Source organism: Callorhinus ursinus, unplaced genomic scaffold, assembly GCF_003265705.2.
Source record: "Callorhinus ursinus isolate GAN/ISIS: 27379988/994484 unplaced genomic scaffold, GSC_fseal_2.0 scaffold19, whole genome shotgun sequence".
NCBI lineage: Eukaryota > Metazoa > Chordata > Mammalia > Carnivora > Otariidae > Callorhinus > Callorhinus ursinus.
In genome coordinates, this window is record NW_027397081.1 from 27,846,401 (window position 1) to 27,866,389 (window position 19,989).

General features: G+C 42.4%; 1 protein-coding gene across 9 annotated transcripts in view; it reads left to right on the forward strand.

Annotated features, from left to right (window-relative positions):
• The window catches only part of NTM (neurotrimin), a 962,773-nt gene that overhangs the window by 930,084 nt on the left and 12,700 nt on the right, over window positions 1-19,989 (forward strand). For all 9 annotated transcript variants that reach the window (XM_073903994.1, XM_073903995.1, XM_073903991.1 and 6 more), the window contains 3 exons: window positions 11,758-11,892; window positions 13,848-13,968; window positions 18,176-18,327. In XM_073903994.1, coding sequence (XP_073760095.1) covers window positions 11,758-11,892; window positions 13,848-13,968; window positions 18,176-18,327 — 408 coding nt within the window. The remainder of the gene's footprint in view (window positions 1-11,757; window positions 11,893-13,847; window positions 13,969-18,175; window positions 18,328-19,989) is intronic.

Sequence of the window (19,989 nt, forward strand, 5' to 3'; positions counted from 1 at the left end):
CTCGAAACAAACCCAAAAAATAAGCTGGGTAGAAAGGAAGCAAGGAACTTTGAATGTCAAGAAAGTGTTCCCAGAGGAATGATATGTAAGATGGTTTTGAAGGATGCACAGACATTTTAAAGTGGACAAAGGGGTATTAGATCCCAGGCAGAGAAGAAGGTACAAAGGAACAGATCAATAGCCTAGTGTTTTAGGAACTTTGCCAGTGTGTCCAGTGGATGTAGGGAGAAAGGAGTTGGTGAGAAAAAATCTGGAGATATAGACAACAGCCAGCTGATAAGAAGCCTATATATGCCACATCAAGGAGGAATGTGGAGCAGTGAAAGGATTTAAGCTGGGGTGGCACTGATTTTTATTTTTGGCAATTATTGGACAAAAATAAAAATAATGAGCTAGAAGCAGGGAGATCAGTAAAGAGGGTACTAATATAATCCGCAGTAGATAATGGACACCTGAATTAAGACAGTTAACAATGATAAGGAAAAGAAGTAAATAGATTTGAAACCTCTAAAGAAGGTAAAAACAATAGGGTTTGTTGACTGAGGGTGAGGAGTGAGAGAAAGAGAAGAATCACATGTGACCCTCTTTTTTTTTTTTTTATCTTAGGAGAGTGGGGAGTTAGCTGTGCCAGCAACAGAGATGAGTGGATATGGGGTGAGAGCAGGTTTGAAGGGCAAGACCGTGAACTCAGCCCATGGTGTCTGTGAGACTTACAGATGAGGCATTCAGTGGGCCGAGAGCTCAACAGAGCCTCCTGGGGTTGGCAATGTACATCTGGAAATTATGAGCATAGCTGGTAATTTAAAATGTAGGAAGGAGGTTTCAAAGTATAGATTGGCCTGGGAGAGGGGATAGATGTAGCAGAGTGACCCTGATTTATGGATTGAGTATCTTCTTTCCTATAGTTGGTTTCTTCTAACCTTTATTGATCATCTTCCATGTGTCAATCCCCCTTCTGTACCTCTGCACAAAGTCTCTTCTATAATTCTCAGACCCAACCAATGAGTAATAAGAAGTCTTCACATTTTAGTAATGAGGGAACTGGGGCTTGGTAATTTACTCAAAGTTAACTAATTGCCGAGAGAAATAACCATAATCAGGATTCAAAAACACCGTGTTTATTCCAGTAGATCATGGTTGTCTTGTTTACATACAGTGCATTTCATCTGGGACCCATGTGTGCAATGCCTATTTTTAGATGTTATTTGAAAGGAAGAGAGGTAGAAGGAAATATTAGTAGTGTCACTAACAGAAGAGTAAGTCAACTCTTCTTTTCTTTTCTTCTCTTTTATTTTCTTTTCCATACACTCTCTCTTTTCATAGATTTTAGGTGCTTGAAAATTCCACCCATGTATAGTGGAATACTAAGAACAGACAGGTGGGCAAGGCCAGGTGAGGCATTGCAGGCAGCATGATATGGTAGCAAGTAGCTTGGGTGGTGGGTAGATTTTGAGAACTATTTGCAAGATTATATATATACATATATACATGTGTATATTATATATAAAATACATATATGTAATATACACATATGTAATATATAAGATATATATGTATGTATTCGAAGCCTATAATCAAATATAGTAAATACAAAAGTTTTCAGCTACATCTCCCCTTCTCTCTTGGCCCATATCATCCTATACCAATAGGCTTCCTGCCGTTCTATGGGTATTTCCATGTGATTTTCTCAAGGTATTCTCTTACACACATTCTTTAACTCCATGCCAGTTGGAAATGCATGGATAGTATTTACATCTCCGGTATGGGTGGTACTTTGTAGTCTCCCATGATGATCTAATCTGAATATATATATTAGATTACCTTAACTATAGATATGACCCCACCCCACCTTTTCTGCTCCCTCCTTTCCCCCAAATGGTCATTGACTGTTGGCTTGATATAGTCACCCATAAATGGAATTCTTCAGGAAAGCCTTCATTCTGCTCTGCATCTGAGAATGCTGCATGTGAAGGGAAGGCCTTGTCCTTCCTCCCTCCATGTACAGTGGGCACCTTGTTAATCACCTGTGGTCATGGGGCTCTGTGGGAATGGGCAGACTCTGCACACTTTGTTCTTTTCACCCAAAGTATTGGTAAGCACTCCCCTCTTTTAGTGAAAAAAGAACTCTTCGGATCTGCATAACTATTCCTCAAAAGGATTATTTATAAGTTACTTCTCTCCCCATCCTCCACAATAGTTAATGAAATGTGCACAAGGCTATGCTTTTTCTTCTAGAGTTATGTCTTTCCCATCATCAGTTACATTTTGAGGAGGTTTTCTGTTTTTTCTTTGTGGGGCTGGGGGTTGTAGAGATTTGATTCTGAATTGTCATTGGAGGATGAACAAAAGAAACATGGACGTGTAGATATTAATCTTTTTCAAAAAGGTATAGAATCCTTCATTAAGGAAAATATACACACATATGTGCATATGCATCATGTCATTTCTTAAGGTTCAAAACCTCCTGGGGTTAGAGTTCCACGGTTCTCAGATTAAGAACTCCTGCTCTTAATCTAGAAAATGTCTTCATGAGTAAATTGCAGGCTGAGTGTAGAAAATGCTCTGCTTTTCCAAGGCAGTTCAGAACCAGGTGATGAAGAGGACTCTGTAAGTGGACTTCTGACCTGAGGGTGTGCGTGCTGGTGTTAGGAGAGACTTAACCCATTAGGAGCCTCTCAAGTAAAAATAATTTCCTTAAATTAACCTGAGCAGGAAATTTCAAACCAATTAAATCCTTCACATTTCTCAGCACTCAGTACTGACTTACATCTCTAGAGATTTAGAAAAAGAGAAAGCAAACAGCCAAGATCCTGAGGTAATATGACACTGCGGAGTTCTATATTTATCTCCTATCAATGTCTTTCAGATCAAGTTGGCTGAGTTTACAAATCAAAAGCTGATTTCTTTATTTATTTTTATTTTATTTTTTTTAGCAGCCATCAGCTGCACTGCTGCAAATACCCAGGTTCCAGACATCAAGCTGCAAACTCCAAACATCCAGCTGTGTGCTTTCTGACTCTGGTATCATCACCCATAATAGAGGGTCTGCATGCATAACCGAGCTGACAGTCTTTGTCAAAAGGCACACCCAGGGCCCAGCCGGCTGCTGAAGCCGCATCTGCGCAGAGAACTAGTGTCATGTCATTAGGGGAAGGGATAGGCTGCAGAGATACACAGGGCTTGGCCCTGCAGCGACCCAGGGCTCATTTTCATATAATTACATTTTGGGCTTTAGCTCCTTTTAAATACATCACTAATGATTATTCCCAGAAAGTTTCAAAACTGAAAAAATTAAGGAAATTATTTTTTTGCACTTCTATATATCTGTACAATTATAGATTACATTTTATACATGCATAGTCATGCATATTCAAAGTATATATATACTGGGACGCTTGGGTGGCTCAGTCAGTTAAGCGACTGCCTTCAGCTCAGGTCATGATGCTGGAGTCCTGGGATGGAGCCCCACATCAGGCTCCCTGCTCAGCGGGGGGCCTGCTTCTCCCTCTGCCTGCCGCTCCCCCTGCCTGTGCTTGCTCCCTCTCTCTCTCTCTATGACAAATAAAATAAATAAAATCTTTAAAACATGTGTGTGTATGTGTGTGTGTGTGTGTGTGTGTGTGTGATAGTTTCCACTATCAAATGAGGTCAAATGAGGTTTTGTTTGTTTCTTTGTTTTTTAGAGGAAGAGAGAGAAAATGCATGAAGGGCAGGGAGGGGCAGAGAGAGAATCTTAAGCAGGCTCCATGCCCCGTGTGGAGCCCGATGCAGGGCTCTATCTCATGACCCCGAGATCATGACCTAAACTGAAATCAAGAGTCAGAAGCTTAATCAATTGAGCCACCCAGACACCCCTCAACTGATATCTTACTATATGCTGGGATCTATGCTAAGTGTCTCCCTATTATCTTGATAGATAGATAGATAGATAGATAGATAGATAGATAGATAGATAGATAAACAGACATGGAATTTATAGTTGGCATCAGTTTATGTAATATTTTAATTGAGTCTCTATTGCTTTATGATGGAATCAGGTTAATAGATTAATTTTTCAACTCTCGATTTGCATTTCGATCTTAAGCAGAGAAGATAACAAGCATAGACGCTGCCTGGGGGATGGTATCTTTTGTGTGTAGGACATGGTACAAGAGATGCTGTGACCAGCTGATGTTGCTCTGAACAACCAATTTTTAGGTGTCTAACAGAAAGCTGAGGGAAATGATGAGGTAAGTTTCCCAGGTAGAAGAAGAGGCCATGTGACATCGATACAGATCTGAGACTGGCAAGGAGGTAATGGCATGGGGACGTTGCCACGTGTTGTACACTCCACAGTCGTAGCTCCCAGCTCTCTAGCAACAAACACTACCATGTTTCAGGAGGAGCCCTTTTCCATAGTGGAAGCTGTTTAGAACAAGTCAGTCTGTCCTGTTTTCCACGGTGGTTCCTATGTTGCTACCAAGAGTAACTTTTTCAGTGAATGAGGCTGTGCCTCAGGGCTAACACAGGCATGTTGGGCCCCCTAGAACTCTTTTTCTGAAAGATATGTTATAAATTTGCTTGTTTTTGGAGAGACCCTCAGACTCTCTTTTCTGTCAGCCATAGTCTCTGTATCCAAGGGAAAGGTCAAAGAGAAAGATGATATAGATAGATATATTATCTACATATAGATAATATAAAAAGATTAGATATAATATAGACATGAAATTTTTCACTTAGCATCTATAGATGATTATGTATCTATATCTATGTCTCCTTTTATTCTTACTTGTGAAATTAGAGACATTTCTCAAACCCTCAGCAGGTCTCACACAGGCTGTACAGCTACACCAGCTTTCCTAGAAGAAATGATCCCAAGAATCTGTATTCCTTGTAAATCAAATCCTATTTTAAGTGAAGGGAGTAGAACTTTCTCATTAAAGGATCTGTGGTGAATCCTTTGTAAAGTTTATTATTATTAAATTCCTACTAGAAAAGCAGAGATCTGATTATTCTTTCATCTCTACATTGAGATTTTCTTGTATCGAGGATCTTGTATATTAAAATGTGCTCAAACGGAGTTGTGGTATCAGTGATAGCTACTATCTACTGAGAACCTGCTATGTTCTAAGTATTTTACACATATTTGCTTATTTAATATTCACAGTAACCCTTCAAGGTAGTATCATGTGCCCCATTGTACAGAGGAGGAATCTGAAGCACCAAGAAGGGAACTATCAGCCAGAACATTCCCCGGGGCTCACATGAGGGCCCGGAATTCAGCCCTGCCCGAGGTGCAATCAGGCCAATGGTGCTGATAACCATGATCAGCAATTCTGTATAACATCAGATCCTCAGGAACTATGCTGTGTGCATAAATCAATACCATTACCATGTTTGGAAATGCTTTGTAACACTGAGAGTCTCGCCCTGTTGCTGTCGATGTTGCTGTCTGGATTCCGTGTGCATCCCACGTGTCCCCAGCCTGGTCCAGGAGCACGGGGACTGCATTGGTGCCCTAACACGTGCACCTCAAAACCATTCCCTCCGGCTCCCAGGGATTGGTGCTGCGGGACAGTAAATATACCTCTGTCACGTTGTTCTTGTCCCCCCGACTTCCCAGCCTCTGAACAAAACCAAGTCTTTCTCCAACAAAATACAAAACTTCCCATGCTGGTCAACTCATAAGAAAGGTCCCGGGGGGACACCCACCAGCCAGACCTGGAAATAGCTGCCCCTGAAGCTCAGGCTGAGTTTAATAGGAACATCCTGATGGAAAAGGGGAGGGAAAGAAAGCAGTGGCATGAGTACTAGCTAGGACTAAACTAGTCACAGCATTTGAATCTAAATTAGAAAAAAAAAAAATTCCAACTCTCAAATTCTGGGATTCTGTGCTCTGCATTTTTTTTTCAGTTTCTGAGGTCCCATGATTTTTATCTCAGCTGGTATATATGCCATAAAAATATTAAGTAAAGAGACAGCTGTGTCCTCTCCAATAGCTACAGCTGTTCTCCTGACAAGCTTATTCTTGGGTGCAATAAAATGATAATTGTGGCTATTATTATTTTCAGTTATTAAGGTTTTTAAGAACCAATCTATGTTCTCAGAAACTTGGGGTTTTCTTTTCCAAGCGAGTATTACTTATGCTGGGCAGGTTTTGTCCTGTGATTGGTTATAAACTGCTGAGCTCAACCCTTTGGACAAGGTGAAACTCCCTTGGGGGTCGAGGGGCAGGTGTAATCCCATTTCCAACTTGCTTCCTTTCCCTGCTTGGGTTGTCAGATTCCACCTCATGAAATAGCTGTGCTCCTAAGAAGTTGGCTGTAAGACAAACCCTGTTAGATAAATCATACGTCCTCATTGATCTACATCTTTAAATTAAGAATGCACTCCTCTGAGGAAATAATTGGCCCCAAGACTAAACATAAATTATACTAAACACTCAATAAACCTTTTAAAATCACATATTTAGAGAAAGTCTGTTTTGTTAGAACACTAATAGTGATGATATTTTTTAAAGTCGGGAAATACAAATATTTTGCTAAAAACAATTACCAGAAGTGGCACCGCCTTGGGAACAGAGCCACACGAAGATTAGGTGAGCAACACGGAGCTCCCCACTTTTTTTTTCCTTTTAATTGAACTCAGCTTGTAGTTCTACAGTCTATCATTTAATTAATAGGAAGCTGACAAATTTTGGGATTATGTAAACTACCTTCCTAGGTGCCTTGAGAGCCAGAGAGATCCAAGATTGGTCCCTGCCTCCAGAGTTTCATTTCCATTGGAAAATCAGACCAGGGCAAACAGCATAAAAGAACCGGCCACCAAAAAATGCTATCGTAGTTGCAGGGGCTGGGGGCCAGACATCGGGAGACCCCGAAGTGTTCCATCACTAGCCAGATGTGAACTCCCCTGCACTGCAGTTTCCCACATTAAGATACAAGGATGTAATGATATTGCTAACTCCCAAACTTGGCTGTATGTGGCAATTTCCTAGTAAAATGAAAACTCCTCATTCCTGAAGATTCTGACTTAGTAGGTATGGGTGGGATCTAGAAATCCATATTTAAACAGCTATTCTAGGGAATTCTACTGAAGTCAGACTATGTCCTAATATAGCAACTATGGAGTTATATATAACCATTAATGTCTCTTTAAGCTCTCGCGTTTAATTCCCTTCTGGTTTTAAAGCCTAGAAGGGCTCTGCCTGGAACAAGAGTGCAGGATAGCCACTGGCACTGACAGGAGGCAGAAGGGTGTCTGTCAGTTTCCCAAAGCCGCCATAACAAAGTAGCCCACACTAGAGGGCGTAAATAACGCCAGGTACATTGCCTCTCACTTCTGAAAGTTCGAAGTCCGAAATCCAGGTGTTCGCTGGTGCATGTGCTCTCGACTGCTCTAGGGGAGAATCTTCACTTTGCCTCCTCTAGCTTCTGTGGTTTGCCAGCAATCCCCGGCTTTCCTTGGCTTGTAGAGGCATCGCGGTGGTCCCATGGTGGTCTTCTCCTTGTGTGTCTTCACACACGGTCTCCCCTCTGTGCCTGTCAGTGTCCAAATTTCTCCTTTTTATGAAGATACCAGTCACACTGGATTAAGGCCCACTCTAATGCCTCATTTTAATTTGATTACCTTTATAAAGACCTGTTTCCAAATAAGGTCACACTGTGCAGGGCGGAAAGTCAGGGCCTCAGCAGATCTTTTGGGGGACACAATTCAACCCATATCAGGGAGTTTTCAGGGAAGAATTAGGATTTGAAAGCCAGGTGGTGTCGGCCCCAGTGACAGAAAGAACATAGCTCTCTGAGTGATAGATGCAGTCTGTGCAAAAGGAATGATGATGTCTGTCCAGGGTAAAGAATAGCAGTGGTAGGGACAACGGTGGTGACAGTGCTAACACCTGCAAAAATTTATCACATGCCTTTCACTGTGCCAACCGCATGGCCGGTGCATTCCATCCTCAAGGCACCACTAGAGGTGGGTAACATTATTCTAAGTGAGTCATAGAGAGCAAGCAATGGTGGCGCAGAGGAATAACGTAAGTCAACTCCTCGGGAAGCTTCAAGCAGAGGATTGGGTTTGTCTGATGCCAAGCTTTTGCTTTTTCCCAGGTTGACCTGTTGCCTTCCTCACGGCACAGGTGCGAGGTGAGCCAGCATGAGTAGATCGGGCTACTTGTTGAAGGGTTTCCATAAGGCAGTGGGGTTTTTGTTTGATGTTATAGAAAATAGGGAGCCATTTTTAGTGTCTGGAGAGGTGTGACATGATGGAGGGGGTATTTTGGGAAGATGAACGTGTCATTTCCCTCAAGGGATGTGTTTTCTTTGGAAAAGAAAGACTTACAAATGAGAAGCTATTGACCATGAAGGGTTTCTTTTCATAGGATTTTATCAAGTGATTTTCTCCTTTCCCCGCTGGTAGCTTTTAACCAAGAATTTCCTTTAGCACTTTAAATGCACTTTAAAGTATGCTCTGCTTATCTGTTTTTTCTCCCAATATTCTTTGTAAGTTCCTCATATGAGTGATAAAGCATTGATCATTTACAGCCAGAGCACAATCGCTGTTTCAAAGAAAACTCTCCTTGAATCATTAACTCTATAAATTCAATCATCAACTCTGTAAATTTCAGTTTAGGTTTTTTGTTGTTGTTGTTGTTGTTTAATTCTTCATTTGTTTTAAGCAGCAACTATAGTAATTTCATTTCTGGTGGTTCAGAGTTTAATTTTTTATGTTACTGATCTTTTTCTCTCTGTTTTTGCTATCCATGCTTCTCCTACAGGAAAAAAAAAGTATGTGAGGATAAAGGGGAAAATAATAACAATGAAACCTAAAATGTATAAAGCATTTTACTATACAAATTACTTTTCATGTACTTTACCTAATTTAATCAGAAAGTAGACATAAAACAATTGGTGAGCAGTAGAATCATTGTGGTTTTTCTATAATTTCTACACTTGGTCTGAAGAACATATGATAGTAAAATTAAGCCTCATTGCTTTTTGCAGGATGACTTAAGTGTAAATCCCTTCCCTCTGGTAAGAGAAATCTGGATCGATGCAGAACATACGGCTTCTCCAAATTTTAGGCCATCCAACTTCCTTTCCTACGTAAGATTGCCTGATATTCATGTACAAAATTACACATACACTAGTATACCTATTGCCACTTGATGAATTCTTGATTGTGATTACCCTAGGATTTATGTACTTGCTTTTGAGTCCTATAATCCCCCGGACTTCCTTCTCTTTTGGACGTTCATATAACAAGTTCATCCAAGCTGGGTCCTTGTAAGTCTTGCTGTGGTCACACAAGAACGTATTTGGATGGTGAAATTAAAGCGGATGCATGGCCTCTAGTTGGAGGCAAGGACAAGAGATGTAGAGACCCCTGTGTCCTTTAGTTTCCTTGCTTTGGTGGTATAGTAGTACACAGCCTCCCAGGAGATGTGAGGTTCTACCAATCATTGCTCTGACACGGGAGCTCAGTCCAGAAACAGCTGTCCAGAGCTAATTTATTTCCTAATGCTATGGCACTGTTAATTTATAAATTACATTGGTAATTCGAGCTATTATTAATTTCAGATGGTGTAGGGCAAGTCTAATTAAAATATGACACCAATTGCCACACATATGTACCAAGGACTACCATTTAAAATTAATGGGAATATTAAGTGTGACACTAGTCTCCAAGATGCTTTGCACAGTAATTATAGCATTCTAGCTGGGAAAGATCTGACAAATATAGGCTTGAGGTTTGTAAAAAATAAACAATGACAACATAGAAAGAATCACAACTTCTTCATGTAAATCTTTCCTTCTTATTTCCTCCACTCTTCCTCAAATCAAGGTTAGTACTTCTCCCCCTAAAGATGCTTACAAACAATAACAAAAAAAAGCTACTGTTGTTAATTAGAAGTTACTTACCAGTTGGGACTATGAGGCTCTATAGGTTAATGTTGATTGTCCTCTCCATAGCCTGGACTTTTGGGCCCTGTTTTCTATGTGTTCCTGGTTCTTGTGAATTTTGGTTGCTTTCTGTAACAGATACAGGCTGTTCTTTTGCTCTCCTGTAGGTAGTAGATGCAAGAGAGTGTCTACCCATATATAGCGTGGGTTCCATGTGGCATGAAGAAGTGTGAGGAAGCGCTCAGGTTGGGCTTGATGGTGGCACAGACTTCTCATGACCAAGGAGTGGTGGCAGTGGTGGGCAGGTTGCGGCCCTTCTTGACAAGATAGTCATTTTCTAATTGCTGTCATTGTCATGTCTACTGTTATCTTGACAAAGATGGATACCTTAGGACAAATACAATGGTAACTTTACATACCATATCTATCATTCCTTGTATTATATTAGTTTCTTACTGTTGTCCTTTTCATGCTTTGGATCAGCAGATCCATGTGGCATTATGGAGGGGTCTTATCACCTGGAGAGAAATGTTCCTTTCTTCCCTTTATTCGTGTGGGCCACTCATGATAAAATAGTTTCACTCCACCTGAGTCTGTGCTTCCCAGCAGATTACAGCCTTACTTTCTAAAGCAACAGGTGTACTGCGTGTGACAGTTTTGATTGCTTTTGTGTATATATATATATATATATATATATATATATATGTTTTCATTTGTTACCTCAAACAACCCTGTGAAGTTATAGGACTGTATGTACAACATGCCTGCAAAATGTCTCTTAGTTGCCAGGGACAGTCTCGAACTTACGCTTATTGTCCCAGAGAAACTACCAGTAGTCCCCCTTTTACTCTTAAAGTATCCCAGTTTACATGATAAAATATGTCATTATGCTAGCTATCTTTACTTAACAGAGAAGGCAGAATAATGCTGGGATGTAAACAGTTCCTTTTGTTCTCCCTTGCCTTTCCACAAGTAGGCTAAAGTTCAGGGTGACTAAGGGAGAAAACGGTGAAATCAGTCTTCTAGGCTTTAACCTTATGGTTTCCATAAGCCACTGCTCATGGCTAGTGCTCAGGTAGGAAGCCAGTAGGTAGAGGGTTGTTATTATTCACAATTTTTCAACAGAGAAACTGCGTTTCAGGGCAGCGACATGACAGGGTAAGGTTTGCTACCATGTCTTCTTGCTCTTCACTTTCTTCCATATTTGTGGTTAAAGTGTGGTGTCCTTGTTGTTGGTTTATCTTCAGGATCTCTACACAAGAGCTCTAGCAGATCAAAGTTTAGAAAACTGATCTTTGCTTATCTTATTGATTGTCTAAATCTAAAAGCAGGAGTTTAAATTTATTTTGTCAGTGTCTCCACTGCCTTTTGTGGCTTGTGTGTGTGTGTGTGTGTGTGTGTGTGTGTGTGTGTGTGTAACTGCTAGTGTGGTATAATTGACCCATGGTACAGGATGCAGTGATCAGCTCTAGACTTTAAGGTTCAGCCTCAATGATACCTTGAAATCAGAAAGAGTTAATATTCACCTATGGTGCTTAACTTAGACCCCAGGGCCCCACTGCATGGTAAGATTCGGGCAGTGTAAATGTCAAAATTATTAATCACTTATGGAGGACCAGTAATTCTCCAGACTCTGTGTTCAGTCTAGGTAGGAGCACAAACATTTCAGCCGATCCACTGGGGAACTAAAGGAAAAGTTGATGATGGAAGCAGTAGAAGGGTGGGGAGTGGGGGAAGGAGAATGGGCATCATTCCCAAGAGTGGAAACTTGGAAATGGCACAATTCTCTGCAGACATAACCATTTTATACTTTGTTTTCTAAGTTTATACCTTTGGTGTTCTGTTTTGTTTTTTCTCACCACACCTTCTCCTGCAGCCGTGGGCTTTGTGAGTGAAGATGAATACCTGGAAATCCAGGGCATCACGCGGGAGCAGTCGGGGGACTATGAGTGCAGTGCCTCCAATGATGTGGCCGCACCGGTGGTCCGAAGGGTAAAGGTCACCGTGAACTGTAAGTGCTCTCAGGAACCCCGGCCCTTCACGTGCGTGAGGCTAGCTGCTGTCATGGCCACAGCAAAGAGCCGGATCACAGAGCCAGCTGCTGACTCCGCATGGGAAATAGTGCCATATCATTGTCCATTCCCTGCTTTCGAGAGAAACAATTCCAAATTCTAGTTTAAAAAAAAAAAATTGCAGCTGAAAGTAATTTAATATAATCCCAAACTTGACTTATATTCCCGGAAGATCATTAAATGGCCTTCAATGCATAATTTAGAGAAATGCATCTTTGAATCCTGATTTTTCCCATACTTTGCTCATAATGTTTCCAAACTCCTCCCTCTCTAGCCCAGTCATGTCCACAGTGGGGAGCAAAATACCTTGAGTGTAAAGGAAATTAATGATATATTTATGGAAATTTATGGTACATATTTATGGTATACTTATGTGAGCTCATACTTTTGTGCTTACATGTTGATACACAAAGTGCACATTCATAATTTAAATATAAATAAACATACACATATTAGACGATCCATCTCAAAATCTGATTTTGACTAACAGAGGTACAGAATCCAAAAAGTTTGGAAGCCAATCCTCTAGATCCATCATTCTCTCTTATCAACCACCCAAATTCTCTCTGACATTGACCCTCCTCCACTTCTGTACGTGTCTCTCACGCTCTCTCCTCTTGATTCTTCATGGTATACATTAACTCAGTTCTATATGACGTTTTGAAAGTTTTTTTCTGCTGTGCTCATTTCAGGAAGTCTTACGACAGGATAGAACCCAAGAACTACACCAGCAGACAAGAAACCTTTCCCTTTCAAAACTTGGGGGTGGAGGTGTGGAAAGATTATTGTGCCTTGGTGATTACTCATTAATATTTTTCTTTCTGTTACAATTAGAACCTCCTTAATACACAGCACTTTAAGAAGCAAGGAAATAGGTATAACAATGTTACGGTTTTTAATACCAAAATGTGTACCACCAATATTTTTAAAAGAATTTGAAATGACTTGCAGTTAATAAAAATTAACCTGAAAAGTAAGGGGATGTGCACAAAGAGAAAAACCTGTTGAGGACAATAAGTGAAAGCTAGGGATAAATGAACACAGGAAATATATACCTCAAGGAGGGGAGATGCAGGTGCAGAATTTGGCTTTGAGTTGTGAAATCAAAGCGGGAGACAACATCTGCTTTAAGGTTTATGTCCATAAGATGAAAGCAAACCCATTGCTTGGGAGAAACACTGCTTTTCCTGGTACTGAGACCCAAGAGAAATTTCTCTTTAGTGTCTCCACAAATAGATCACTTTGAGATACAGTCAACAACATCATGCATGGTATTTCTGCAATAAATAGAATGCCAAGTTTATTATGGCTGTTTTTCATAATGCATTTCAATGCAAACTGTTGGAATTGCCAAGGGTAGTTAAAGACTTGAAATGAACGCAGGCCAAGTTTATAGGTCTAGTTTGGTCCGGCTGGATTCGGGGATCCATTTTAGGATGCCTGGAAGAATGACTGATCTGTCTAGGCTTCAGGCAATTCTCCATGAATATTATTTCTTGCAACTGAGCTTTTGATGGGAATTGAATGGTTCGAGGTTATAGACTCTGGCAAGAACCCGGTGTGCAGAAATTCTGTAAGGCTGATTAAAGGAGTGTAAGGTTGATGGGCTGGCATTCCCCTATGAAAGTTAAAAAGTTTAAACTGGAAATATGCCCAAATACTTGGTCATTCTACCTCTGCACAGAGGGAAACAGCAACCATACATGCTAGGAAGACAAGCTTTTCCTTAGCACCATGTTGAATGGTTTCACTCTCTGGCTCAACTCGTGTATCAATTTGTCAGCTCGAGCAAGCAGAGGTAGAGCAGGGAGTAAACACCAAAACCAGTAGATGAGGCAGCCCGTCTCATTTCACGATACATTTTAAAATGCTACAGCACAGCTTCTCTCTGCAGACCCGCCGTACATTTCAGAAGCTAAGGGGACAGGCGTCCCCGTGGGACAGAAGGGAACATTGCAGTGTGAGGCCTCAGCTGTTCCCTCCGCAGAATTCCAGTGGTACAAGGATGACAAAAGGTAAAGACACCCTCCCTACCTCCCTGCCCCCAAGGAGAAGAAAGTTTTTCCAGCTTCCTGTTTCCAGATGGTTATGCATGAATCTCTGAACAATCTTCTTCTAGTTCCAACTAGCTATCAAGGTGGGGGGGCGGGGTTCTGATTATTCATGATTTCCAGCTCTGTTTTTAACATTTCCATGTAGAGTTAGCCCTCGCCAATCAACGGGCCTGAAAGAAAACATTGTTTTGGGAAAGCAAAATCTCAAAGAAGGGCCACCAGAAGCATCACAAGTCCTGTGAATTTTTTTTTTTTAATGGGGCAAGAAAATAATGGGTTCTGCCTGAAGCTATTTTTAACACACTCTCAGGCTTGCATTAAGAAGCTGGGAATGTTCACAGGGCACTGGGAGTGGCCAACAAGTTAGCAGGTCTCCAGTTCAGTTCCGGACACCATCGGTGGTGGTGGATAAAAGAGTCCCTGACCCGATTTAGGCTTCCCTTTGTGCCCGGGCTGTTCTTTCAAAGTAAAAGTAAAGAAAGGGGACTATTTCTTTCCCTCTCATTGTTGCAGCCATCATCAGGATCTCTGTTGTGATTCAGGGAAGATTGTCATTTGCGAGGAGTTACCAAATGGCGAGTTAGCACAGGGTTCAGCAGCTCAGAACAGCCAGGCAACCTGACAATTACTGTGATCAAAGAGCTATTTTAAAGTGGATGAACAATGAATAAATGTGCAAGAGCTGTCCATGTTCAAAACGCTTTGATAAAAATGGGGAGGGGATGATGCAACACCGTCTGAGGTGCATATGGGGTGGAGGAGGAAGGAGCTCCAGGGCCCTAGAAGCTGGGAAGAAAAACAGCCCAGGAGGGATTGCGAGAAGGGGACACGGAACAGGTCCAGGCCATCAGTGACCCAGCTGTTGCCCGTACTACTTAGAACATCTCCAGTGCACCGTGGGTGCCTTTCTTTATGAGGTCGGTGAGGCACCAAAAGCTCTCCCAGTCTTGGAATCACGTGACTCCGTCGTAAGCTTCATCGTGTCCTATCATGATCTTTCCAAGTGAGAAGCAGTGCTTTTCCATCTTGAAGTACAAAGCCTGGCAGCAACTTGGCAAGGTGTGTCCTATTCACCTGGCCCATTTTAGAGATGAAAGACGTGAGGCAAAAGGAAGAAAAGCAAACACATGAAGAGGTGAGAAGAAAGAGCTGGCTTTCCCCTCTTCTTCTCAGAACTCAGAATCAAGCTGAAGGGAGTAACATTTTCCCAATAAATAAGCATTTTCTTTCAAGTCCTGCTTCCCTGGTCCCTCTGCCTTCCCACTGAAGGACCTTCTATGTGAAAGTCTGGTATCGAAAAAAACAATAACAAAAAACATGTATCCGGGTCTTCCCCTAATCAGATGCATCCTATTTTTTTTAAATTCTTTATGGGAGAAAAATACAAGCACAAATGTAGGGGAAAGTGAGATCTTAAAATATGTGGAAGAAAGTAGAGCCGTCCATAGACAGAAATGGCCAGTGGTGAGAAAAAATGAAAAGACAGCCCCACTTTGCACCCTCTGTGTCGTAGGAGGGGCTGCTGTGTACGCATTAATTTCCCAGGAGAAGAAAGCCCAGTTGAATCCCCAGGATGGTTTCAGAATCCCCTGGCTCAGGCAGCCTTGATTCCTCCACTGTCCAAGCTCTTCTCATGGGGGCTCCTTTCTCCCCTTTAATTGATTCTGGTCTGTTTTCCATATGTTCCTCATTTATTGATTTCCAGTGTTCTCCCACTGGAGTGGAGTTGTCTGTCCTCCTGACACCCAGCTCGGCAAGAACAGCTCTGGCTCTGAGGTCCTCGTCACTGCCATTCCTTCCTGTGCCCCTGAGGCTGGCAGGCAACCTCCTCCAGGCGGCTCCCCATGGAAGAAAGAGCAGCTCTACCCTAGCTCCATTCCCAGTGACATAAGCGGACTTCCGAGGCAAATCAAAGGAATCTATATGATGGGGACAGGCTGTTTTCTCAAAATTTACAGTAGAAGCCTCTTTTATGTATGTCCTAGCACTTCTCAACTGCACGCCACTGTGTGTTGTCATCAAAGGGAGAGGAACTGGGGTGCAATACTTACTAAGAGCCACCCATCCACGGGGGTATGAGCCAACAAAAAGCCTCAGGTTCATTAAAAACCTGAAGCCTGGGAGCAGTATGGGATGGGGAAATGTGTGACCACACAGAGAAGAGGCAAGTATGTCGTCCCAGAAGCTGCAAAGTGCTGCAAAGCGCTGCTCACCACCCCACCCTGTTTTTAGCTAAAGACATTTCAGAGCTGTCAAGCAGGAACCTGCTTCGGGTAAGTGCCTCTCCCCACTGCAGAGCTGAAATCTAATTCACAGCTTGGTTCTGATGTGAAGGCTTCCTCCCCAGCCCAGGAATGGCGTCAAAATAGCAAATGGGATCAACGCACTTGACTAGCTCTTGAAAACCTCCTGGTGGGTGGGCTTGTAGAGCCTTCTTTGGACAGCATCCCCTAGAGGATCAATATCTACATAGCAAGCTGGAAATATAACAGCAGCGTCTGGAAGCACAGCTGGATGCCTCATTCTGTTCCTACAATGCTCACATTTTAATGAAGTCCATGGACTCAGGCCAGTTCACTGCCCCTAGCTTATGAGAGAGAAAGGCTCCCAGAGGAAAATCTACATAATGAAAAACAAGCAAGTTCCTCCACCCAACCTTCTGACTTCCCAGGAGACAGATGTTAAGCGAGAACTGAAGCCAGAGCCTGACTTTCTCTTCTGATCAGGGTTGGGATGGCAGAAAGAAACATTCTGTAGTCCTACAGGGACAACGTCTTCTGATGATGACAAAGCAGCTGTCCTCTGTGCCAGAAACATGTTGGGACCCAGGAACAGGCGAGAGGTCTTGATGTCTGACTCCACAGAAATTAAGTATATTGAATAACATTTTATAGTTTATGGAGCATTTTCTCATCATTGTCTTGCTGGGCTTCACTTCCTATTCTGCCTTGAATATTGTCTTTCTCAGTTTGATGACTCTGAAACCAGCCATTGACCCTAATTCCTGTCCCCTGTGCCTTGACATTGTTTATTTCCTACACATCCTGCCCCAGCCAAGCCCTAAACCATGTTCCCTGAGATCCTCCGTTCAGAAGGATTTTTCCCCCTAACATTTATCTTTCCCATAGCATAGGCTCAGCTTCTGGTCAAGGAAGACAAATGATTTCAGGGAAAGTAAAAGGTTGGCTTAAAGCCCATTCTCTGAAATAGGACATTCCAGAGTTTTTAAAAGGAAGAGGGTTGGTCTCATAATTTCTATGTAGACATGCAATGATAGTAAGAATTTTTGCTGACAGCATCCTGAAATAGAGGATATGACCCCACCAATCCCTAAGCAGTGTTCTCCCTACCCTCTCCATCTGCCCAGCAGTAGTATCTATGGCTTTAGCAGGTATATCTATTTTCCCCACTCACCTTCTGTGGCCTTTCTTTAGTGGCCCCTACCACCAATGCGAGCCCTGTGGCCTATTGGACCGCCATAATGGATTGCTCAGCGAGACCATCCAGGCTCTTTAAGGTTAGATTCTTAGGAATCTATAATCCTTTCTAGACCGAGTTATTATAATACTCTGGGCAGACCACCTCTCCCGAGCCCTTCAGAGTACGCTGCTGTAAAAGTGATCCCCGATTCTTGTGTTCTATTCACCACCAAAAATAAGGTATTATCTGCAAGTTCATAAAAGAACATTTATCACCCAGGTGTTGAAAACACTTTGTCCTTTCAAACCCCTCAAGTTCTTCTCTTTGAAGATTAAGGTTTTTTTTTTAAATTATTTATAGTTGCCATTATCATCATTTTCATTAGCTTTATCATCAACATCAATTAAGTCCACACATGGAGCCCCTACTGTCTGAATATCACACAGCTGGAACTTTCGATGAGTTGAAGGCACCTGCCTTCAGGGAACTTGGTGAATATCTGTGTATTGCCAAGAGTGTCTCCAGGCACATGCATAAAAATAGAAAAATACAATTATTGGTCATTGTGTGTGTGAACTTGCATTAGTTGAGTGGGGGAAAAAAGTAGTCATCATGATGTCAGAAAGGGGGCAATAAGAATTAATTAATTCTTATTAATTCATTAATTCCAGAGTCTGTCTTCCCCCTACAAGAAAAATATAACCATCTCCTTTTTTCTCCTTTTTTGTCTCTCTCTTGTTGGTCTCAGACTGGTTGAAGGAAAGAAGGGGGTCAAAGTGGAAAACAGACCTTTTCTCTCAAAACTCATCTTCTTCAATGTCTCGGAGCACGACTATGGGAACTACACCTGTGTGGCCTCCAATAAGTTGGGCCACACCAATGCCAGTATCATGCTATTTGGTAAGACTGAGCCCTGAGCTGGGCAGTGAAAGCAGGAAAGGGTCCTATGGGAGAAAAGGAGTCGGAAGGAATGGCCAGGGTGAGGTGGCAAGTGTAAGAGAATCAGGAGAACCTGGGCAGGGGTGAGTGAAAAGAGAGAGGAGGGGGAGTGAGAGAGAGAGAGAGAGAGAGAGAGAGAGAGAGAGAAAGCTAGTGCATGGATGGGTACCAGTAGCAGGGCAAAAAATGAGAAAGAATGTCCATGCTTCATTTTGTAGTGGGCAAAACCCTGAGGCAGAAGGACAGGAGGTAGGGATGATGAAGTGACATTTAATTTTTTCTCTTCAAGAGCTCCTCAACTGACAAGGGATGGGGGGTTCTAATTGGGTATAATAGCAAAGCACTCAGAGAGGAACATTTACTATTTCAATACTTTGTTCACTAGAGTCCTGTAAAATGTTACCATTTCTGAACCTTTTCCTGGCTGTTGGGTTGTAGGAGAAACTGGATTCTATTTGTGAAAGTAGAATCATAGGCCTTGGGATCCTGAATATTAGCTTCAGAGGGAGAATTCACAAAGGAAATGGGGATTTCCCCAGCTCTTCATTTGTATCAAAGGGTGTTGTCTGACTGGATTAAGATATATTTGTCCAACCAAGCCACCATCCTGACAGAAGTCACATAGTCATTCATGCATTAATTCATTAAACAACAGTTTATAGAGGGACTGACGTGGGCACAGCAAATTGCTCTGCCTTCCTAACATACCTGGCAACTATATTGGTGCCAGAAGCAGGTAAAGAAAGCAAACAAACAAGCTCCCTTGTAAACCCTGGATGTCTCAAACAATGCCACAGATGTGAGCTGGATAGTAGCTCTGTGTCATCCGCCAGGACTCCAGGTATCCAGGGATGACTTGCATCCCTTGGTAGATGCAGATTCACCCTGCAGACCACAGAGTGAATTTCTGGTTGTTTTTGAGGGGAAAATTCCTCCATACCCTCACAAGCTCAGGTAGCTTGGAATTTTTCAAATCCATCCCCCTAGTCTCCCATGGTAGCAAGCACCCTTGAATATTATGGCCAGGGAAAGCGAGGAAGTTAATAGATAATTAGCAAGAACATAAATTCCTTTTACTCTGAGAACTCCCGGAAAAATCCCATTAGCTTCAACTACCTCACTCTCGCCCGCAGCCCCTACCGCATCCCTCCACAGCACATTGTATCCGACCTGCCCTGAATAACCCGCCTGTGCAGCTCCATTGTCCCATCTCGGCTTCCAAATCACATTCAGCCCCCCTTCTATCCAGCACATAAAACAAAGCCCAGCTTTATCCAAGGAGGCTGGGACGGGGAAGGCTGCCCTTGATCCCAGAGATGGTAGCTCAGAATGGGCAGAGCTGTGATTAGAGTGATTGATCTGTCTGACATCTCTCACACAGGGATAGTCATAATTGCCCCTCACATTTGTCAGGCCTTTTTGGCTCTCTGGCAAGTGTCTCTCTGCAGAAACAGAAGGGCCAGGATTATAAAGGAATAGACCCCCCCCCCTTCCCTGGCCTTGCAAATCTGAGGCTCTCCTAGCGAGACCGTCCATCCCTCCCCAGGCCTGCCCCCCGCCCACAGTAGCCCTCCTTCCTCATAAACAGTCTTCCTCCTCCTCTGGCCTCCTCGTTCTTCTGAT